The sequence below is a fragment of the Lepisma saccharinum genome, chromosome 16 (assembly GCF_977018435.1).
Source record: "Lepisma saccharinum chromosome 16, izLepSacc3.1, whole genome shotgun sequence".
NCBI lineage: Eukaryota > Metazoa > Arthropoda > Insecta > Zygentoma > Lepismatidae > Lepisma > Lepisma saccharinum.
The window spans coordinates 4555950-4580563 of record NC_139244.1 but is presented as its reverse complement, the minus strand read 5'-3'; the positions used below and the strand labels follow the sequence as shown (position 1 = coordinate 4580563).

Sequence of the window (24614 nt, the reverse complement as noted above, 5' to 3'; positions counted from 1 at the left end):
CTTGACTGGTAGATACCCCGATAACAGGCCAAATTTGCATTACCGTATTTCTTTTAATCCAAGATGCAATCAAATGTAAGGTGCACTTTTATTATTGCTTCAGCGTTTGAATAGAATTATCTCGGCTCTTAAAACAGTAGAATTTATTAATGATAGGATATCATATGCAGTTTTACAGGGTAGGTGGTGTAAAATTATTTTAATAAACATACATGCACCAACGGAAGATAAAGATGATGATAATACTAATACTTAACTTAATAAACTTAATAAACTGCATAAGATTTGCTGATGACATGGCATTATTCGCTGAGGATGAAATAACCATAAATAGTATGTTAGAAGAGTTAAACAGCAGATGTGAGCAGTATGGAATGAAGATTAATGTAAAGAAGACAAAGGCAATGGTTATAGGACGGAAACCAAGGAATATTAATGTGAGAGCAAACAGTGAAAGAATCCAGCAAGTGGATAGCTTCAAGTACCTCGGATGCACTATAAGCAGTGACATGAGCTGCAACCAAGAAGTGAAAATGAGAATCGCAATAGCAAAAGAAGCTTTCAATAGAAGAAAAAATGTTTTTTGTGGACCCATGGACATAGGTCTAAGGAAGAGATTAGTGAAATGTTTTGTGTGGAGTGTAGCACTATATGGTGCAGAAACCTGGACGTTGAGAAGAAATGAAGAGAAACGACTCGAAGCTTTTGAAATGTGGACATGGCGAAAAATGGAGCGTGTAAAATGGACAGACAAGGTAAGAAACGAAGCCGTACTGAAAAGAGTTGGTGAAAAAAGATCTATACTGGAGACCATCAAGAAGAGGAAAAGAAACTGGTTAGGACACTGTCTAAGAAGAAACTGCCTGCTAAGAGATGCCTTGGAGGGAATGGTTGAAGGAAGAAAAGTCCGTGGAAGAAAGAGATATCAGCTTATGGATGATATTAAATTAACTGGGTCGTATGCTATTACGAAGCGTAAGGCAGAGAACAGGGAAAGCTGGAGATTGCAGTGAAAAACCTGCCAATTAGGCAGAAAACAATGAATGAAAAAATACTAAAGATGATTTTTATACAGAGTTAGAACAGGTCTTTGATAAATTTTCTCAGTATGATATGAAAATTCTGTTAGGTGACTGTAATGCACAGATTGGCAAAGAAGAGACATTTAAACCCACGATTGGTAAAGAAAGTCTTCATGAATTAAGTAATGATCAGTGATTGGAACGCTACATTTTAAAAGTAGCTTCGCTACAGCTACAGCTACTTTTCCAAAATGTAGCTTAGCTACAGCTACATTTACCTAAAAGTAGCTCGCTACGCTACTCCTGTGCGCTACTCGCTACTTCGCTACTTTTTCGCTACTTCTGCATGAACAAAAAACAAGTCATGAAGAAATTTGAAACTTCCCAGCTGTTAGTTAGATAATAGGCAGTTATAATTTGAAACTTCCCAGCTGTTAGTTAGATAATAGGCAGTTATCACAATACCAGTCAATTGATATATTTTTTGAGTTACCATCTGACTTGTTTTAACATTTTTGGTGGTAACAATTAATTTTTTAATGAAAAATTATGAAGGAAGGATTTTGAACAAAAAGTTTCAATTGCATCTTTTCATAAACTCCTAAGAGAATTATCAGGAGCATGAACCCAGAGAACTATGACAAGCAATATCTAAATTTCCTACACATCAATCATTTAATTAATAAATAAATCTTTAGCAATTTGAATAGTGGGAATCCAATATCCTCAATTTGGATGTCTAGGTACCTTTGTATAGTCATTGGATTACCTGACAGCATTTCGGCACCATGAATGTATAGTAGGAATGAACTGATACAGAGTCCCATGCATTGAATGGTATCATAGATGCTGACATACTTTTTCCAGAATCTGCAGAGGGTAAATATCCAGAGACATTGGGAGTAAAATGAATGAGGTGATCAAACAATCATCTTGCGTGAAAATCAATATTCAAGACAATAGCCTAGTTCCACTGGGGCAGTATCATAAAAAATATTACACATTCTGACCTACTTTGAATTATTACATCTTTTCAAGTATCGCCATAATGATGTATGTTGGCACTGATATTGATTCGAAGTAGTATTGGCTTAGCCCTAATATATAGATAATAAAATTATTCAGGTACTTGGTAAACTATACACCTGGATGTATAATATCCAAATATAGTACTTGATTATACATCCTCTACATACTTATTTGTCAATGTATCCAGATATCAAATAACTAAAGTGTGCATACATACATTATCTGTAATATCATTACATCTATCATCTGGATGTCCTTATCTTGATACTAGCCTTCAGCACAACTAAGCATTATTGTCCACTTTTTTCTCTCTACCTATTGGGCAGCACCCTCATTCATTGCATTCTATATCAACACTCAAGTTAATGATTCTGTATTACTGTTCTATATACTAAACTTTCACAATAGATATTTGGGGAAAAAAAATAAAGTTTTAAGGAAAATCTGTCCTGAAGCTAGTTGCTGACAAACTTTTGGTATGAGACAAGATATTAATTTTATAACACTATTGAAAGTCCTATTGCGAATGTACAAATCACTTTATTAACTGTGTATAACATGCATGTTTGGTTTGTCCAATACAAGTTTTTTAAACCAAATTCAACTGTCTGTTGAACTTTAGCAACAGCTGCATTTCGAAGTTCTGGTCGGTCAGCCGTGTCCTTCTGCTAGAAAACAAGTTTCCGCCAACACTAAACAAACGCTCAACAGCTCCACTTGACGGCATAACAGTGTTCAATTTTATGAAAATTTCTTTGAACTTGCTACTGTAACTGTGCAGTGTCTCCACAGGTTTGGGACCATCCTTTAGAAATCTGCACAGTTCTTGTAGTTCTGTTTCCGACTGCGTTTGCTCAAACTTGAAAAAATCTTCAAAATCGTCTAGCTGCTTCTCTTCATTCCGAGAAGCTGAACTTTCCTTTGTATCATGAGATACAGCTTTCTCCATCCACCTGCGTGCCTCACTCTTTTTTTCCGATTCAAGCCATGACAACTTGAATCTGAAATACAATAAAAGTGCTATATCAGGGTATTGGTTAACTACACTGAAGACAAAAAAAAAAACAAATCTTTGATGTCCACTTTGGGGCAACAATTTCAAGTTTATTGCAGGTTTACATTGAACTAATTGATTTGGTTTATTTTGAATATGAGAGGGAGATATTTGAAAAGTACAGCATGGGACAAAATATGTGAGACAATAAATGACATATTGAGAGAGGGAGAGAGCTAATCGCAATCGCAAAGATGAGGATGGGTGAAATTGATGAATGGACAATCACAAAAAACACACAATCCCAGGCTGGGCTTTGAACCCAAGACTCCTGGGTATCATAGTATGCTTTGATAACTACTACTGCACCATGGAAGACAGCTGGTTTACATTTGAACACTGAAAAAAATAATAAACAACCATGTTATCAAGTTCTGGAAACTATAAAAGAAAACCTCTTAGGCTATTGAGAAACTGCATAAAATAATATATTTATAAAAACAAATGAGTATGAGACAAATGTTAAAAAAAATAGTGAAAAGAAACAGCTGAAATGTATACTTCACATAACAAGGTATTATTGGCCAAGACTAGATATCCGCCTCTCAACCAAAGACAAGTTTAACATTGGCATGCACTAAATAAAATACAGGTTGCCAAGAAATTATTTTGAACATCAAATAAAGCAACTATATTCTGATTTGTGCACATATGAAAGCACGTAATTGTTATCTTATAAGAGAAGTTAACAATGTTGATGTTTTGTTATGTAAAGTAAAACATCATGCATCTTTCATGTGAATAATCAAGATATAAAAGACACTGCAGTGAATTAATTCCAGATAACTTCTTACCTTGGATGGAAACAAGCGGCTAGCACTGTATCCTTATCCCACAAAATGCCTGCAAACCGTTGCTTCACACCATCAACAATAGCTCTGGCAAGGGCATCACAATGTGCTACATCCCCAGAATCCAATTTCAAACCAAGGATCCGAAGAAGTTGGTGGAGTGTGGGAAGGAGATATCCAATGGACACCTTCTTGTCTCCCTGGAGAATGTCAATTGCTTTGGCTAGTGGTTGTGTAACCTCAGCATATTCCTTCAAAAATAAAATGTACGTTACTTTAAAACATTGTAGGAATTAATTTATTCATTTGTAAATATAATGTTTGTTATAGCAATAAACAATGGGGAAAATATTAAAAACAATTCATAAGCATGATTCCTTCATGTACTTTAAATGTAGCATATCATTCAAAGGAAATCCATTTTGGAAAAACACAGCAAACAGTTTCTAATCTCCACAATAAAAATGTATGTTAATAATTTCTTCTGATTCCAGCACATAAGTGTATGCATCACTTAAAATTTATGAGAAAAATATTATGCAAATTCTGCACTTTGGAATCTTAAAAAGTACACTATAATAATTGAAGGCAAAAATTAAGAATATTATAGCAGTTTGTAAGTACAGCTTGCAATGACTGAATAAGTTAAGAGTATGAAATGAGTGCCAACTGCATAAGTAATTTTATCATATCAGACCTACCTTCAAAAATTCAATCTCATGTGGAGAAAATCTGCACAGGCCAACTGCATCAGATATTGCATGCACTTTCTCCTCATGCTTTGTAAAATGCTGACATAGTGCCGATACAGCAGAATGCACTGAATTCCACCGTGTTGCATTTGGTACAATCAGACATGCACCAAGCTGTTTTTTCACTATGTCAGCAACCTGGGAAGACTGCCTGGATTTATTCCACAATGCCTGTGCTTTAGCGAAGGCACTTCGGAAGAGCCTTTTGTAATTTGCATCTGATGATGCAGCCTTTTCTGAATCTTTCACTGCAACAAGATGTAAAGTGTGTGCTGCACAGCGAATGTGTGGTGGCAAAGTGCAATCTCCTGTGGCAAGAATTTCTGTAATTTCTTCTTCCACCACATCAGACTCTTGGCTGTCCTCCGGCTCACTTGCAGAAAACTCCTTGAAGGCTTTCACGAAGTTTGATCCATTATCAGTTACCACACCCACTACTTTATTATGAATGTGGTACCTGATAAATACTCTATGTGATCAAAAGTATCCGGACACCAGTCAAAATGTGTGTTGTGCATAGTAGGCCAGTCTGTGGAGCCATCTACAGTGAGGTGAGGCAAGCAAGGGACCACTACAGGCAGCATAGTGCACGAGACAGCAGAATGGGTCCATTGAAGGAACTTACAGACTTCGAACGTGGTGAAGTGATTGGGTGCCACAGGAGTAACAAGTCAGTACGCGAGATATCCACCCTCCTAAACATCCCGAAATCCACTGTCGCCGATGTGATAGTAAAGTGGAAACGTAATGGGACGTGTTCAACTGCAAAACGTTCTGGCCGAGCGCTCATGTTGACAGACAGAGACCGCCGAGTGTTGAATAGGGTAGTATGAGAGAACCGGCAATCAGCGATCGCCACCATCACACAGGAATTCCAAACCAGGACAGGATGTAATCCTAGCAGCATGACTGTGCGACATGGGGTACGACGACTCGGTTACCATGGACGAGCGGCTGCCCATAAGCCCCACTTCACCCAATAAAATGCGAAGCGCCGCCTCGCATGGTGCAAGGAGAGGCGCAACTGGTCGTTAGAACAGTGGATATCCGTGATGTGCAGTGACGAATCATGTTATACCATGTGGCGATCCGATGATCGTGTGTGAGTTAGGCGAATGCCTCATGAACAACATTTAGCATCCTGTGTTGTGCCAACAGTGAAATTAAGTGTGGGCATGTTTTTCCTGGAAGGGGATTGGTCTAGTCGTTACTTTGCATGGTACTGTCTCGGCACATCATTACGTTGACATTTTACAAACTTTCAAGCTGCCTACCATCGAAGAACATTTCGCGGGTGATGATTGCGTATTTCAACACGACGATGCCCCCGTCCACACTGTGGACCGTGTGGGACAATGGTTTCAAGAGAACAACGTCCCACTTATGGCCTGGCCTGCGCAAAGCCCCGATTTGAATCCCATTGAACATCTCTGGGATGTTTTGGAACGCTGACTTCGTGCCAGACCATGCCGACCAACATCCACTGCTCTTTTCATCTCGGAACTCTGCGAAGAATGGGCCACCATTCCCCAAGATACCTTTCTCCACCTGATTGCCTGTATGCCTGCGAGAGTGGAAGCTGTCATCAAGGTCAAGGGTGGCCCCACATGGTATTGATTGCCATTGCATCCGATGGAGGATGCTTCGAACTTCACGCCCTAATTCCAGTGAGTGTCCGGATATTTTTGATCACATAGAGTATGTCCTGCAGCTCTTTTGCCAAAACATCGTAAGTATGGCTTCCTATGAGACGCCGACATGCAAGAGCAGCAGATTTCCTCTCTAGAGACAGTGGATCCAACCAGTGGCAGGTTACTCCTAAGAAGGACCTATGATGTGCAGTCCAACAATCTGCTGTGGCTGAGACAAAACTGACCTTTTCAAATTCGTCTAACATTGAAGATTTCATTCTTTCATATTGCTCCCCCAACTTTTTCTTTAAGGTCGCAGAGCACATCAACTTCTTCTTTGTTAAAGACTGCCATAAGTCATTGAACGATGGTCTGTCCACCTCAGAGAATGGATGCAACCCATCTACTATCCACTCAAGCAACTTATTGTCTATACTCTCTTGGTTTTCCCCTACAAATGAAAGGATATGAAATTTGATTAATGCCATGAAAGATTAAGAATTAATTAAAAGTTTCAATATATAATTATAATTATCAGTATTCAACTAACATGCATGCAATCTTTAAAAAATAAAGGGGGGGGGGTGTGTGTGAGAAGAACAGTTTCTTTCTCTTGGTAGATAAGGTTTAGCATAGTAACTAGCATAAATAGCAAAAAGTGGGGGGCAACTACACCCCTAATCGCCTCCACTGATTAACATAAATTACTGACTGAAATGAAATTATATATCTTTAGATTGACATCAATTTTCACGAGAAGCTGTGCCCCCTCCCCCCAGCTTGAACTCCCCCTGGACGTCCATGATGATACTTATACTCCAAGAAATTTGTCATACAGTGTAAACATTCAGATACACGTTGCAGTCTCATTGAACTATGTAGTGAAATACAAAATGAAATTATCCTGACCTTTAAAAACACAATTCTTGAACCTTTTTAATGTAACCAGTGGAGTTACAAAATACGATTGCATAGTACATTGTACCTTCCGTCTGCCACTTCAGGATAAAATCCCACCCCCAATAACTTATTCCAAAATTTTTTCGTGAACATTGGGCCTCTTCGTAAGAGTTTCTGAAAAAGCCTGAAATGGTACGTTTACTAGACATGTAATGTGGAACAAATACATAGAATGTATTAACAAGAAAACTACCCTTCACATTACAACTTGCTTAAATAATTTCCTGATAATTTGAAAGCAGCTGCAATTTTTGCTCTAGTAAGAGGAAGAACAAGTAGGCAAAAAATAAACCATTTAACAATAAAAAAACAAATAAAATAAAAACATAACTCACACCAAGCTATAGGGCAGTGGTTACCAAACAGTTCACTGCAGCACACTGGATGGTTTACAGGCACACCGCGAAATGTTCTATTTTACTGAAATGACACTCCAATGTATGTGCTTATTTAGTACTTTTTATTATGTGTAATATATTTCTGAATTTGATATATGTGTATTTTTTTAACTTGAGGCAAGCAACCTAACCACACTAACTGAGCGTTGCCAAGTGTTAGATAGGCCTACATTCTGACTTGGGCACCTCGGAAAAATCTTGAAACACTAAGGGTGCCGTGAAACAAAAAAAGTTTGGGAATCTCTGCTATAGGCGATTATCGAAAACCGCATACAGAGCACTTAATGAAAGAAAGGAAGAAAACAATCATAACAACAATGCTGACTGAAGAAAAAAATCTGCCGCTGATCTTTATAGAGGCTGCCGCTGCATCTCTTTACGTGCTTGTCCATTGCATACAATAATAACGGTCTTACTTCATTCAGTACCTGACATTCGGTGCTCAATGTGACATGACATAATATACACTCTAACAGTTAGGGTTTTCAGTTGAACGTAGGGGATGCGGAAGAAAATTAAGGGGCACGCAAGCACCCCCTCGCACTGCCCATGGTTGAAGACAAAAGAATTGTACAATAAAAATTATGAAATTGCCAGTCCCTATGGTGGATTTGCTAGCATTAGCATGCTACTTCACAGGGTGGCCACTCTAAGACCATGAAAAAATTCAAGTATAATTCCCGGTTTTCAAGGCAAACCTTCCAAAAATTCAAGGATGCACGCAGAGGTTTTCTCTATTCCAAACTTACATACTACCGCCCCTCAATAAAAATATTAACAATATGAAGAGTGTGCGATTCCAATGAATCCAAAATTCCACATAATTCCCGGAACAAAAATATTCATGCATAATTCCCAGAATTTCCGGTGAGTAGCCACTGTCAATTGGTTTGGATCGTGGGTAAAGTATGGATGTGACTGTCTCTTTCATTCTCTCCATTCATCACAGTCACAGTTCACTCATGAGTGGTATAAGAACGATGAAAACCAAAATAGAAATCCCAAACATCAATATGCTCTCACAAATAACTCACCTGAAAAAGAGAATCTTCCATCTTTGAGGCTGCTTAATTTTAACTGCTTCTGCCGTTGGTTGCTATCGCAGATCTCTCTTTTTCTCTTTCTGCTTGATTCAATGGATTTATTCAACTCTCCCAACTTCTGCTCATGTTTTCTCTAAAGAAAAAAATATTATGACTATAGGTGCACAAATGAAAGTGCAGTGATACAGTAACAAGATTTAATCTCTGAAATTTTGAACTTCTTACAAAATACTTGGGATTTAAAATAATCACAGGAAATCTTACACATGTTACCATACAGTAAAATGCCACGGGACCATTTATAAGGTCCCGTTATAAGAATAAAAGTTGCCGAGACTGTCATGAATAAATACTGTGGAATTCCATGGCAACTTTCTCCCATGTTACCTCAGAAACTAAAGACGTGAAGTTGTCTTGAGATAAATAATTCTGCAATGGAAACAATATATACAATTTTGGTCCCTAGTGTTTGTGGGAAAACACTTCCCTTAATGTGAATAGCATGTCATGAGAGAAGACATTGGGTATTGCTTCTAGGAATTAATTTGTTTTTGCCTCATGTGTGTGCCTACTAGGGCTGAGCTGATACAAGTGGTATCTGTATCAGAAAGCATCTTTTCTATTCATCAATACTGGCAGATACTTTTTTGTTGTTTGATTGTATGCAGGATCCACATAAATGGCACAAAACACTTTCGCAGAGGCTAATTATCCTGGGAATTATGCAAAATTGGAAGTTGTGCCCGATTTATGTGCAAAAACATTGAATTTTGTATTAGCATAACATAAAATATTCATAAATATTTTTAAGCAAAAACTTTGGTAAATTTATGCAAATAATTAGAGCAGTATAATTTCTGATATCAATCAATATTTCAAAAAGCTTTTATCATTCCAATTCCCAAGCATCCAAGTGATATTGGCTCAGCCTTAGTGCTTACCCAATGGCAAAGTGGTAACATAAATGTTATGTTTGTTTTTACGTTAACGTCAAGTTTTACTGGGTTTGAACACTAGAGGATATCTGTATGGATATATTCTAGCTCTATGAATGTGCACACATTCCATTTAATAACGGAACTGAAATTTGAAGAATGCACTGAAGAAACTGATTAGTCAGTTTCATTTTTTGTCTAGCTATGAATTCCATATCAAAGCAGTATGTTAAATTTTAAAATAAGTGTTTAATTACACTAGAAAGAATGAAAGCTGTGAATAAGAATAATAACTAATAATTTTTTTATTCATTTCCAACCCTTGTGGGAGGGGGGGGGGGACGAGGGTCAAGAATTTTGATTCATACCTTCTACAGCTCTACTCTTTCATAACTTGTCAAAACACCTTATTCCACGAATTGAAAATCCAGGACCCCAGATTCATAAAGTAATGCAAATGTCTCCAAGTTTGTGAAATCAGATAATGAGAAAATGTCACTTCAACATCATTCCAGGCTATGGCTACTCGGATACCTATCTGTACACTTTACTCACAGTCTCAACATTTTCACTACAAAAAAGTTATTCTGCCCTGAGAGATATTTATTGGAGGGGCAGGAAGAATATCAACTACAAGGAAGTGATTCTTATGAGGTTATGCAGTTATGTTCAATTGCTCTCAATACATATTTTTTTTTTATGGAGTAACTATTTTCACCAGGTGGTGAAGCTAGCTTTGAAGCTATTTTCACCAGAATTTAAATTCTCATGTGTATGATCTCCAACCTGGCCTACTACATGTATGTGTGCATTCCTTAATTGTTGATGTGTAAGAAACTTATGTCAGCGTGCATTTATTTTCGTATGGACAAGTAATTTTTCTTCACACTATGAAGTTTGAAAAATATCACAAGGTGTTCTAATATGAATTGGTACTGCTAATATGTCACATGATGTAGTATGAAAAGGGGCATTGCATTCCTTGTGCTTTCATTGTTAGGTTAGGCAGGTCACTTCCAGCATTAAAATTATTTGTAAATACTTCCCAACACCAGATCATGTGATTTCTGGTCTTAACACTTTCTGCTATTCTCACTACTTTGTGACAGTAGTAGTTGCACCAATTTTACTTTAAATTAACTCCTTAGCAGTAACTTAAGTACTACTGCCCAATGAGATTTTAAGTCCACTTTATGCACAGTTTGGCTAATCGGGAGTGGGCCTACATTTTAAAATCTGAACTACAATGTACCTCCACTGGGTATCAAACATGGATGTGGGTAACGGTTTAGATTATTTTATGAATTTTTGTTGTTTTTTTCAAATTATCCTAGCAGTAAGACTAATCTTAGAATTTTGGCAATCATTATCACACAAAATTTGAACCTTTGTTTGGATTTCGGTAAAAGTTATAAATGTTGAAAAAAACACTTAAAAATTACCTTAGGCGAGCATGCGTGCTTCCCACGGACAATGCATTTTCCATCGTGAAGCAACTTAAGTATTGTAGACTAGTAGAAGTAAATCGGAAGTTTAGTAGAATGCATTTAGGGACTTTATTTTAATGCTAAGAAAACCAAACCTGGCCCACCTAACATAACTATGAAAGCATACATCTTTAAGTAATCACTAAAACTCCGCAGTATGTGTTAACAGACTTAAATCTAAGCATATAAAAATTGCATTCGTAGAATGATGAAATCGCAATGCAACAAAAGAAACTTGCGCCAAATACAATGCTATGGTCAAGTATTTACATTTGTTGGTGAAAATAGCCTCGTATGCTATTCCCACCACCTGGTGAAAATCGTCACTTCCATTTTTTTATGTCTTTTGTGGTCATATCACACGTGCATGATATTAAATGACAATGAACACCACATTGACTTTAGAACTCCACATTGTAGTAGCTCCTGATTAGTGAAAAAGGTATTAAATTCATTATAACTCTAAATTTCAATTTTCGCACTGTGAAATTCTCTGCAATCCCTTTGAAAATTCTTATTTAAGCGGGAAAAAAATAACTTCGATTGAAGACGTCGATCAAAATTCCAAGCAACAAACATTTCGTCTACAATATTTTTTGCTCTTCCAAAAGGGTTGAAATAACAGTACGTTGGACAATTTGCAAAACGGCAGATTAGGCCCAAAATATTACTATATTCATGAGAAAATGATTCGGCCAAGCAAGAAGGTTAGATAATACCGAACTTTATATTCGGGTCTCGCTATTTACGGACGAATGTTTCAAAGTTGAGGTTAACACACACACCTCAATTTTATGGGCACGGAAACTTTGGAAATTACTTTCCAGTACGAAATTGGCGCACAGTTGGAGGTTTCTTCGACTAAAACTAGGTGCACGTTCTGCACAATTTTAAAAACTTATTTCGGAAACTTTCGCATGCTTCAATTAATCCTTCCAAAGTAATACATTGGACAGAAGTCGAAAATCTAGTACTATTTAATGAAACCAACCACTTACCGACTTTGGTGAGCACTACATGCCTTTGTTCGAAAGACTGTCCAAATAGCACACAGGAGAAAAACTGTGTAAAATGTACAAATGTATGATAAATGTTAATGGTTACCAACTGGCAGGTAAACAACGTGGCATGTAATTGCATTATTTCTACATTTACACACTTTCAAGAAATTGTAATGAAACATGTGACCGAGTTTATATCTCCCCTTTCATTATTATTATATCCTTTAATTTTACACTTACCTGTAAGTGAATTTTCATATTGTATGTGCTGGTCTTCGTCACCGACAATTCGTTTCCTATGCAGCAAAGATTGCAGCTTACAATGAAATTTCCTTTTTTCCCTGTCCTCTTGAAAGTAAAAAACTTATTGTATTCTTCCCATGGCAACTTCTCGCGTGGTTTGCTTCCACAATCGTCGCTGTCGATATCACTCATAATAATAACGTGGTACTATAAAACAAAGGCGACGCACAAAATTAACGGGCTCACGAGCTTCCACTACCTCCCAAACAAAATACAAATGAGATCGAGAGACCAAAGACGAAGGTATTTATACTTTTTCCTTTAGGAACAAACAACAAAGTTAACGCACTACACAGTTGCATGGCAACCTTTCTTCTTCTTCTTCTCTGGTAAACACTGTTGCCACGTAAACATTTACCTCAAAACTCCAACAAGAAAAGTAGCGGTAGCGAGGTGATTTTCGCTACAAACTACAAGAATTTTGTAGCGACGCTACAGCTACAGCTACAATTTATAAAATGTAGCGCCGCTACAGCTACAGCTACAAATTTTGTAGCTAGCTACAGTAGCGCCGCTACAAGTAGCGCGCTACTTCCGACCTCTGGTAATGATAATGGTATAAGATTGATTACTTTTGCAACCTCAAAGAATTTAATTGTGAAAAGTACCACTTTTAAACATAAAGATATCCATAAATATACCTGGTCTTCTCCAGATGGTAAAACTCATAATCAGATAGATCATATTCTCATTGATAAGAGAACGCATACTAGTATAATTGACGTTCGTACACATAGAGGTGCTGACTGTGCCAGTGACCATTATTTAGTAATTGCTAAATTAAGAGAAAGACTCTCAGACATTTACTGTTCACAATGCTACCATTTCCTATTGTCATTACCACTTACATTTACCATTTGAGCAATAACAGTACATTACACTAATGCCGTGGTATACATATAAACACGAATCTAAGGTGAACTAACATCCAAGAACAAAACAAAAACGTGCATCTCAGATTGAAAGAAATTCGGTATTTCACAATTTTCCAACGTCCCATATTATAGCCACCTTAATTCCTCATATGCACATGAAGGAGGGAGTAAACACACACAAACACATGGAAAGTAATAGTAATCAAAGACAAACATTTATTTCAATACAGGTAACTTGTTTCACAATCCCCAATTCGAATTTACCACACTTTTCATCTGCAAGCAGCCATTATGCCTGCAACATTTTCAAAATCTATTTTCTCCGTAATGTTTTTCGTCTTGATACTCTCATCCTGATTTGCAATGAACACCAACCCATTCTCTGCTTCCTTCCAGCCATATTTATTGATCCACAGTTGCAACGTACGATCTGTAATGGAGGAGATGTTCAAATAAGATAACAGATTCTGTTCTATAGAGCAATCTATTGAAGTATAAACCGCCACGTCAGCGTTTGCGCTATCGCCAAGTGAAGCACTCGCGGCCGTTTGTCGGCATCGTAGTGCCGATGAAGCAAGGGCACAACAGTTTTCGTAATTATTTTAAAAAGTGATTTACTTACCAGATTTATAAAAGGTGCTGTTCAAACTAGTCACCTTTGATGCACACACATTTTTTATACATCTCTATTAAGACACTCGCCAACATAAGTTGGCAAAGAGGGGTAGAAACAGGATTTTACGGAGATGCTGAAAGTAGACATGAGACTGTGAAGTAATAAGGGGCCTTGTTTTGTGTTGTGTGGCCTGTTAAGTGATAGGGTGCTAGTTACGTATTGTGTTTTCTCTCGTGTATTCAACCACAAAGTGTGTTATGGCTCAGCAAATTGTTTCTACTGTACAGCGTGTATTTATTTACGATCCATATGTATTAACTCAATCGGCACGTGAAGTTCAAAGGTTATTTGAATAAAGATTCCCAGGTGTAAAAGTTCCATGTTGTAAATAAATCACTCTCTTTAAACTAGTTACGGAAACTTGAATGCTTGATTCACGGACAGTCAACAGTGCCGACACACGGCTCTGAGCACTTCGCTTGCAGATAGCGCAACCACTGATGCAATGGTCTACACTTCAATGGATCGCTCTGTAGTATAGTGATTCAAAAACAGTGCAACTCTAACTTTGATTGCAGTTTATTGCACACAGGAGCTGTACTACCTGCGTTTCTGGCCAGCCCTGGTTTTGACTGACTTTTCACTCTTGGTCTCTTACCTGCATGGAGGTACTGTCAATGTCAACAGATCTCTTTGCAGTAGCACCAACAGACACACTTCTCAGTTGTGTGACAAATTTTCATGATTTAGGAGCAAAATTGCAGCATGAACTTGCAAATAAACATTTCATTCCATGTAAAAATTTCAGCAAAAAATGCAGGCTCGATCAGGATTCGGACGTGGGTCTCTGGCATACCATGTCATTGCTATCCCAACTTCTCCGCCACACTATGCCAAAGACACAGCTTAATGTAATTTCATTTCGTAAGTATCACAGATTTGGTGTTTTATTCTGGATATAAAAAGCAAATTGAGTAGATCATTACCAGCTCAGGGATTAATGTGTACTATTACATCTCTTGTAATCTACGGTTGCTACAAGCATAAAAACAGTTTCTTGTTGTGGCATTTTAGGAGATATAATTCTGCAATGCGTACATACACAAGAAAAATTAATATGTACTAACAAATGGCTTTATATGTACATACAAAGGCTGTCGCAGAGAAGGCGAGACAGATTTTTTCCTGGCTTGGCAACACTGCCTATGGTTTTGGCACTAGTCGCGTCGTGTAGGATGACTCATTCTGTTTCCGTAGTAAGTTGTCACATGTTGCGAAACCACGTTAGTGAGCATCTGTGTTGATTTACGTGGAACGTGTTTCGTTTACCCCTCCAGGTTTTTGTGTATAACATAGCTTTTCGTGATGAGTATTCAAGATGAACAGCGACATGCCATAAAATTTTGTTGGTGTTTAGGGAAAAGTGCTGTGCAAACATACGCAATGTTTCAACAGGCATAAGCTGATCAAGACAGACTGAGTAGAGCCACAGTATTACCAAGGAGTCATTGAGACTCTGTGCCAGCACGTAGGAAAAGAGAGGCTGCATTTGAAGAACTCCTTCATATTGCACCACGATAACGCACGCCCGCATACCACGCGGGCTTTTCAGGATTACGCGACGAAGAGAAAAATATAAATTTCCCCGCATCTAGCATACAGCCCGGACCTTGCACCCTGCGACTTTTGGCTATTTCCACTTTTAAAGTCCGCTTTACGTGGACGTCATTTCATGACGAACAAAGAAGTGATCGCCGCAGCACAAGTTTTCTTCAGTTCGCTACCTGACGACGAATTTTCAGACATTCACAAAGTGGCAGGAGCGTATGGACGCTTGCTTAGCTCTCAATGGTGCCTATTTTGAAAAAGATGTACGTCTACTCGATATGGCTGATTCTGAATAAAAATTTTGTGGTTTGTAATATTTTTGTTTCATTTTAATGATTCTTGGAGGGGTCCATGTACATGCTTGTCTTTTAACTGCTACGCAGTCACGACTTTTTGACCTATTGCGCTTATTTTGGTCTCAATCGGCAGCTAATGAATCATATTTTCACCCTCGTACATTTGCTAGCCAATGGAGGTCTCTGTTTTCCTATACAGGAATTAGTCTCACCTTCTCTGCGACAGCCTTTGTACATATGGACCAGAAATTGACAAAATATGGACCCAAAAAATCACTTTTGGATTTCAAATAAAATAAACAATTTATTATTTTCCATTGCATTAATGGATCTGGCGGCATTCTAACTGTTCACTCTCAATAATCCTGTCTACACTGGTACTGGAACTGCAACAACAAGTAAGACACGACTGACACTACCATTGGTTTGAGAACTAATAACCTGCAAATCTGTTAAACCTCGACAATTAGACCACAATACTTATCCTTCAGCAGTATTATTGCCTCGCCGTGCCATTGTTGTACATTTACAAACTATGCTGGATTCCAAAACAATAAGAAGTACATATAATGCCCGCAGATGATAAGCTGTGAAGCCTTTTCTTTTGCTATTAACTTGTATGGCATGGCAATTTTAACAAAGAAAATAATATAAATATAATTCCTTCAATAACACGTGACGGAGCCGAGAGTTGAAATGCTCATGGAGCCAGATAATTTATCTTTTTGAATAATTGCAAAATGATGAAATAGGAACAATATGTGAAATATTTAAAATAAGTATGTTTTCCTTAAATATGTAAAAGTATGTAGTAAAAGTAGAAATATTGACAATAAATTTGTCTTAAATCACTACAAACATTACTATTCGTAAAGATATTACAAAATACCAGGGATAATTTGTCAAACTAAAAGTATGTACACTGGAACTTCGATTTTATGTTTTTCATGTAAAATGTAAAATGTAGGAAAATTTTATATCATCTTGCTCTATTGGGACCATGAATATTGAATGTAAAATGCGGGAAATGTAAAACCAAGGTACATAAAATCGGGTTCCACTGTATTTACATATAAATCCTAGCCCTGGTCATTACAAACCATAATTTTTGATATTTTGACAGGCAAAGTTCAACATAATCTGCAAAATGAAACGAAAAAGCTGCTTACCGTCCAGGCCTCCCAGCAGCTGCGAGAGAACCCCCTTCTCTATGGTCTGGAAAGTTATTCCAACAACATGACAAACGAACTTCCGGATGGAATCCTGGAGCCCCACGATGCTGGTGCACAGTTCGGGGGCGGAGTGCACCCCTTCCCAGAAGGCCACAAAGTCGCAACGCTCCAGCAAGTCTGCCAAATACATGATGTGGTTTATTGGAACCTCTTTCATCTGGAATCAAAGATGAGAACAGTGAATATCATCCGAAAATGTGTTATTTGATTATTGCAAAAAAATATTATTTTGTAGGGCTGAGCTGACCCACATGCATCGGTATCAGCCGATACCAGTGATATAGGTATCGGAAAGTATCGGTTGGAATCTTTTACCGATATCTTCCCAGCACTTCTGTCTTTCACAGCTCAACACTTTCATGGAGTCTAAGGATACAGCAAATATAATACGTAATATTTTTTTTTCAATATTTTTGTAACAAGTATTACGTATTTTATGAATATGTAAACCCTTATCTGGTACTAGACAATGCCTTTATTTCAGATTTGTTACAAAATATCCCTGTAACTTTTGAAATTGATGTATTCAAAACATTTCACAATGTTTCATATTACATAATAAATGAATGACACAACTATTTCATGTAAGTTTGCACTTTTAAATCCTTGGGTAGTACACCACATGGCCCTTCTCATAATGTCGTTGATGGTGTGCCACTTTATGTACACTAATACTAATCAAGTCATACACACCTGTTGTTGATTTAAAAGGCACTTGCATAAAACAAAGTCTGTGTGTGGAAAATTCGTCATCGCCTTCAGGAGAATTTGGCAGGTTATTTCCCGCTTATAATGCTGTGGATTCAACTGGTACAACTTCAAAACGCCAAGATTTGCCTCCAGATCATATGCATTCTCACGAGCTTGAATATCTACATATCGCTCTAGTGTTGGTAAATTTTCAGGGTTGTATCTGAAACAACAAATAATGAAATTGACAAATTTTCTGTAGAAAGAACTCACAAATTAGGTTAGGTTAGGTTTAATTTATTAGTTTTGGAATCATAAATTATAAAAATATTGCTTAGTGGCTGGCAAAATTTGAGAACAAATACTGGACCTCAATGCAGTAAAGCAAACTATTTCACACAGGAAAGAATTCCAAAAGAATACTGGTTCAAACATATTTGACTCTCCAGGAGTTCCATCACGGCTGTACCTCATCTTTGCAAGAACTTGCACCAATTTGTTTGTGTAGTGAATACATTGCATCGCCGAACAATACTTTATTTCAGTGCAAACTTTATGAAACATACAGAGAACAATTTTTAAACGGTTTATACAGAGCATTCCCTGACATTCGCTACGAAACTCGGCGGCAAGCGACCCGGCGTCAGTGCTTGTCTTTCCCGGTGAACAGGGTCCGCGACAGTCGCACGCTACAGTCTGTTTTTCTTACTCTCTTTCCCCTTCTGTTGACGTTCCAGACTGACGCCAGTATAATCCTCCCTCGGAAGTTGTGTTGTGTCCGTGTGTTGAAGATTGTCGCTTCATATGGCACCACAAAAGTTTACATTACAACAAAGGATTTATCTCGTCGAGTGTTACTTCGGAAAGAGGAATTGTGGAGAAGTGCGACGTTGTTTTGCATTGAAATTTCCTGGTGTTCCCGTTCCACATAGGACCACTATATTAAACCTCGTAAAAAAGTTTAGAGTAACAGGGTCAGTTCTGAATAAAAGTAGAAAGAAAATTTGGGAAATCTAAAAAATAAAGTATACAAAGACAATCCGCACACCATCCGTGAGTTAAAAGAAAGTATTGTATGAGAAATCGGGAGAATTATAGTAGACGAACTTGCACGTGTAAATGCCAATTTCCTTCGGATGCCAGGAATGTGTTACATCAGAGGGACATCATTTTCAACACCTTCTGTAGTCAAGGTTAGTACACAATATGAAAACTGTAATTTTAATAGCAGACTCTAGCGATTGTCGCGGACCCCGTTCACCGGGAAAGACAAGCGCTGATGCTGGGTCGCTTGCCTCTGAGTCTCATAGTACAATAGTGAATATCAAGTGCCACTGATACTGCCTTAGTTTAGTTTAGTTTAGTTTAGTTTATTTGCGTCCAAGGACTACCGGTGTGTACAAATTACAGTACATGGTAATATAGGACATGTCAATACTTACATTACAATACAATACTACATTAATAGATTTTACAAATACAAAATATATAGCCAAAAATTGTAAAAAATTAGGTCTTACTCTCGTATTATGTCAAAATCACAAAAAAAAAAAAAAAATAACATGAGAAGATATAGAACATTGCAGCCTACTTCTAGGTGATACTAATTATCCACTTTCATTTGACATTTAATTTTATAAGAAAAATATGTGATTATACTGCATTATGTACATTTGTCTTATATAAAAGTTGCTTCCATGTATTCAGCTATAGAATAAAAAACATGCTTCAGAAGCATTGATTTTATCTTGTGCTTGAATATCATCAATTTTTGTTCTTTCCTCACATCTTGTGGTAGTTTATTGTAGAGGTCTATTGAAGAGTTTAAGGGACCTTTCTTACATAAGTTAAGGCGGCAGTGTTTTATGTGAAGTTTGTCTTTATTTCTTGTGTTTAGGCCATGTATTTCCTCATTTGTGGCAAAGTTGGAAATATTTTGCTTAACATAAATTGATATAGTAGATATGTACAGTTCAATCCCCATAGACCTAGCACTGCGTTCGGTGGAAAGATGGCTGACAACTAACAGAATCCCGCCCCTAGAGGTACAAGAGATAACCAGACTATTGGAAGTTTGTCTAAAACACAATTACTTTCAGTTTGAAGATAAATTCTACAACCAATCCGAGGGCCTTGCGATGGGCAACCCACTATCAGCTCCTTTAGCCAACATCGTCATGCACCTGGCTGAAAAAGAGATACTCCACACTCCAGAACTACAACACATCCGATATGGAAGGTACGCGGACGACACAATAGTTGTATATAAAAAGGCAGAAGAACTCAACCTCCTAGTGAACAAACTAAATAGCATCCACCCCAGGCTCAACTTCACCGTAGAGCATGAAAAACTTGGTAAAATCAACTTCCTGGACATCACCATCAGCCGTGCACTTAACAAATTCACAACCACCGTCTACAGAAAACCGGATGCAGGCAACCAGTACATACATGCTCTCTCTAGCCATCCCCCTAAGCAAAAAGCCAATGTGTGGCTAAACTTTTATCGAAGAGCCTTCTCCTACTGTGGCAAAGAAGAGGATCTACGAGAGGAGATAGCCACCATCACAGAAATAGCCCTGAAGCATGGCTACACTGAATCACAACTCTCTACTTGGTGCAGTAAGGCGGAAATACAGGTCAGACACCCTAACCTACCACAATCAACCCATCCACAAGCAACCCAGCCACAACCAACCCCCAGCGACCAATATAAATGGTTTGCCTTCCCCTACCATCCCACCACTTCCAACCGCATAGCCAAAGCCCTTCTCCCATTTGGCATCAAAGTAGCGCACAAACCCAACTCCAAAATAACTGACAAACTGAACAAGCACAAACGGTACTTCCTCTCCCCCCTTGACAACCCAGGTGTATATGATGCTGAGTGTGAGTGCAAGGCTCATTACATCGGCAGGTCCATCAGATCTGTCAATGAAAGAATCCAACAGCACCTAGCAGATGCGAAAAAAGCCCAACCCACTACTGGTCTTGCTAGACATATCAAATACAATAGCCATAAAATTCAAAAGGTTCGAGTCAAACACACTGCCCACACGCTCATAGACACCAAAATCAAGGAAACGCACGCCATAATGCACTTCCCGCACGAACTAAACATCGATAGCGGGCAAGCGCACCATACTTGGATTCCACTACTGCAGCAGTTATCGCCCGGAAATAGCAGACGACGTACCAAGACGCACAGCGCACCTAACGGCAGCCAGAGAACTACGAACAAAAGACGCACGCCAAGCAACAGCGCAACAAGTTCCAACGAGGATGGTGGCAGTGGCCACTGAAATTAATCGAAAAAGAAGAGAAAAAACAGCTTCGCGGATAAAAGTGAGTACTAGTTTCTCCGTATTTATTTATAAATTAAGCATTCATAAATGTATATGCAGGGAAGAGTTAACACATTAAGTTTACGGAAAAGAGTTCTACATGAATAAGTTTTCTTTACTCCAGTTATGATTCTTATAGCTCTTTTTTGAAGCATAAAAAGGACATTGGAGTGGCCCTTGTTACCCCAAACCATAATCCCGTATCTTAGTACAGCATCAAAGTTTGCCATATAAAGGCACTTGACAGTTTGGGTGCTTGAGATGTCTACCATTTCTCGAAGGGCATAGCACACACTACTTAATTTTGATTGTAGCGTGTTTATGTGTTCTGTATAGCTAAGGTGTTCATCCAGAATGATACCCAGAAATTTTGAATTTTTTTTAGGCTCTAGTTGTGTATTCCCAGATATTAGATTGAGGCTTATTTGGTTTCTGGTTTGGATTGTAGAAAATGTAATGTAATTTGTTTTTTTGCTGTTGAGGAGTAGATTATTATTTAAAAACCAGTCATCTAATTTGTTTAATACGTTATTAGCCTTAGATTGTAGAGCATCTTTGGAAGTGTCTGTTACTATAATATTTGTATCATCAGCATATAATATTGCATTTGCCTCGGGTATAACATTTGGTAAATCATTTATGTACATAAGAAACAAAAGAGGGCCAAGAATACTTCCCTGAGGCACCCCACATGTTACACTTTTCATGGTGGAGTGCTGATGTGTTACATATCCTTTTGCTGTGGTGTGAGCGATTTCTATAATTTGCTTTCTATTGGTAAGGTAAGATTGAAACCACTTTTGTGGTAGTCCACGAATACCAAGTTTTTGAAGTTTCCACAGCAATATCTCGTGATTTACAGAATCGAAAGCTTTTGATAGGTCACAAAAGACTCCTACCGTGTGATTACAATTATTCAGCGATTGTGTGACACATTCTACTAAGTCTGCTAATGCTGTTTTCGTGCTTCGTTCAGACCTAAAACCATGCTGCGACACGCTTAAGATTGAGTGTTTACTACAGAAATTTTCTACTCTCATCATTATTGCATGTTCAATAATTTTTGAGAAGACTGAGAGTTGCGAAATGGGCCTGTAATTTGATAAAACCTTTGGGTCATTTTTCTTCAGTAATGGTTTAACAACAGCTATCTTTAGCCTGTCTGGGAAAATACCCTGTTCAATGGAATTGTTTATTATATGTAGTAATGGTTGACATAGGGAACTATAACATTTCTTAATTAGGAAATCTGGTATTTCATCAATGCCGGAAGATCGTTTGTTTTTTATACGCCTGAAAATTATCTTTAATTCCTGTTCAGTAATGGGGGAAATGAACAAGGACTTGTCATTTACTGTTATGTGTATAGAACATTCTTCTGGAGCAGCCATAAGCCCATTCCTTTTATTTGGAACTGCATTTACAAAATACTCATTGAAAGCATTCGCAACATTAGGGGGATGTTGGACTTCTTTTCCATTAATGCATATCACCATATTATTATGTAAAGATTGGTGTTTTGTTGATGCATTTCTTATTATTTCCCACATTGTTTTACATTTATTGTTTGAATTATTGATTTTACGGTCATTATGATTAATTTTTGATTGGTGGAGTACATTTTTATATATTTGCTTATACCTCTTGTAATATTTCAGAAAAGATGGATTGGGATTCACCTTACTTTCAGAGTGGAGCATTTTTAGTTTTCTACTTGAGATTCTGATTCCGTTTGTGACCCATGGTTTACACTCAGTGGATATGATAACTTGTTTAGGTGGAAAACATTCATTGTGTAACAAGATAATTTTGTTCAGAAAGAGATTAAATTTTTCGTTTGTGGAAGGTAAATTATAAATATCTTCCCAATTTTCGCTGTTTAGTTTTCCAATAAACATGAGTATAGAACCTTCATCATATTTACGTTTCTGCATTTTTAGTGGCTTTCTATGATATTCAGTAGCTTCTCTTTTACATGTGAGACATAAAAATTGTGCTTCATGGTCGGAGAAGTGGACTGATATGTTTTCACATTGAAACTCTTTTGAGTGTACACTTATTAACATGTGGTCTATGAGGGAGAGTGTGTCTTTCGTTATGCGCGTGGGTGTAGTTATAATTTGCTTTAGGCCAAAAGTGTTTATTGTGGCTTCAAAGTGCAGTTTCCGTCCTGTATTTTTTAGAAAATCAATGTTTAGGTCCCCACATACCACAATTTCACATGTATAACTTTTTAATTCATCTAACAATACTGACAGATTTTTTGTCTACTGACGTCTCCTTCCTCGCCAGTGAGCAAATCTGGGTATAATTTAACAATACAGGGAATTTCTCCAATTTGTTTGAATTTTCGGTTACTTACTAATTTGGGTCTCCTAATCACGAATCTGCACTTAAAATTTGGCGCTCACGTATAAATTTGGCGCTTATTTGGGGGCAGGTGAATCCGGCCACTTTCTAACATGCCCTTAACAGGGAGTCTATAGATATAGGCGGGGCCGCGATAGCGGTTGGGGGCGGTAGGTCGATTACCCCAGGGGCGGAGCCCGGAACCGGCGGGAAATTCGGAAATCGAGGGTGTGGAAATAAGAACTTAATTTCGATTATTTTGCTATTTCCACGTGTGAGCGCCAAATTTTGACTGCAGATTCGTGATTAGGGGGCCAAAATTAGTGAGTATGCCGAATTTCAAACAAAATGGAGAAATTCCCTGTATTGTAAAATCGCTCCCAAATCTGTTACAAAATATTTCAGTCAAAAAGAAATATGGGTTATGAAATGGTATAGTCATTGATTAGGAAAGTAAGGTGCATGCGAATGTAAAAATATTAAATGTACACATTGTAAACATGATAAATTGTGTACTGCTCCACGAATGAATTCCACAACGTATACATAAAAGAAAAAAAATTGTATGCCGCAATCCAAATAAAAATGTACCGCCCCCCAAAAAAAACCGTACACACATATTCGGGGCAAACGCCTCTAAATTTCATAAACGAGTAAACTATGATCTATAAATTTACGCTCTATTAAAAACACCTTTTCAGACACCTAGACTATAAATTCTTGATACAAACACAAAATGCACTACAAAAAAATGTATCAATAAAAAGATATCTTACCGCTCAATCCCCTTTAACATTGACGCAACGGTTTTTCTCACAGCGTCTGCAGTATCCATTCTCAAAATTTCACGAGTAATTATGTTAGAAATGAAGTTTAAAATTTGACACCATATGGATTACTTCTTGCGTTGCCAGTGGTTTGTCTTGCCTTCCTGAAAGTCAGGCTAGTGATCAACATAGGGTCGTTTTCTAATGATTCATTCTTTTCAGAAATACATTTCAAAGATCTTCTTGTGATTTTTTTTGTTTTCCCCTTACGGACTAAGGAGTGACGAGACAATATGAAATAGGAGTAGATCAGATCAATTCTATTTATCTATCAATTCATCACTATATAATCGAAATCGAAGCTTGACTTTTTCATTAAAGCTCCAACGAGTGGATCGAACGAACAAGTGTGATAAAACGTATTATGATTT

General features: G+C 37.6%; 3 protein-coding genes across 3 annotated transcripts in view; all 3 read right to left on the bottom strand.

Annotated features, from left to right (window-relative positions):
* Nucleotides 1-24614, bottom strand: part of fusl (transmembrane protein fuseless) — a 362638-nt gene that overhangs the window by 74764 nt on the left and 263260 nt on the right. The window lies entirely within an intron of this gene.
* On the bottom strand, nucleotides 6300-12538 carry LOC146000146 (uncharacterized). Its single transcript, XM_083137487.1, has 3 exons — nucleotides 12344-12538; nucleotides 8672-8813; nucleotides 6300-6730 (listed from the first exon to the last, which is right to left on the bottom strand). The coding sequence occupies exons 1-3, from the start codon at nucleotides 12536-12538 to the stop codon at nucleotides 6300-6302; spliced, it is 768 nt and encodes a 255-aa protein (XP_082993613.1).
* eIF3k (eukaryotic translation initiation factor 3 subunit k) lies at nucleotides 13475-24372 on the bottom strand. Its single transcript, XM_083137605.1, has 4 exons — nucleotides 24193-24372; nucleotides 17727-17946; nucleotides 16971-17190; nucleotides 13475-13711 (listed from the first exon to the last, which is right to left on the bottom strand). Exons 1-4 carry the CDS (start codon nucleotides 24249-24251, stop codon nucleotides 13554-13556), a joined length of 657 nt encoding a protein of 218 aa, XP_082993731.1. The 5' UTR covers nucleotides 24252-24372; the 3' UTR covers nucleotides 13475-13553.

Coding starts and splice junctions, on each gene's coding strand:
- LOC146000146 (XM_083137487.1), bottom strand. CDS start 12,538: ATGAGTGATATCGACAGCGACGATTGTGGAAGCAAACCACGCGAGAAG. Junction 8,814..12,343: donor ATATGAAAATTCACTTACAG/GTAAGTGTAAAA, acceptor TTTTTTCTTTAG/AGAAAACATGAGCAGAAGTT. Junction 6,731..8,671: donor TGGAAGATTCTCTTTTTCAG/GTGAGTTATTTG, acceptor TTTCATTTGTAG/GGGAAAACCAAGAGAGTATA.
- eIF3k (XM_083137605.1), bottom strand. CDS start 24,251: ATGGATACTGCAGACGCTGTGAGAAAAACCGTTGCGTCAATGTTAAAG. Junction 17,947..24,192: donor ATGTTAAAGGGGATTGAGCG/GTAAGATATCTT, acceptor TTGTTGTTTCAG/ATACAACCCTGAAAATTTAC. Junction 17,191..17,726: donor GCCTTTTAAATCAACAACAG/GTGTGTATGACT, acceptor CTTTGATTCCAG/ATGAAAGAGGTTCCAATAAA.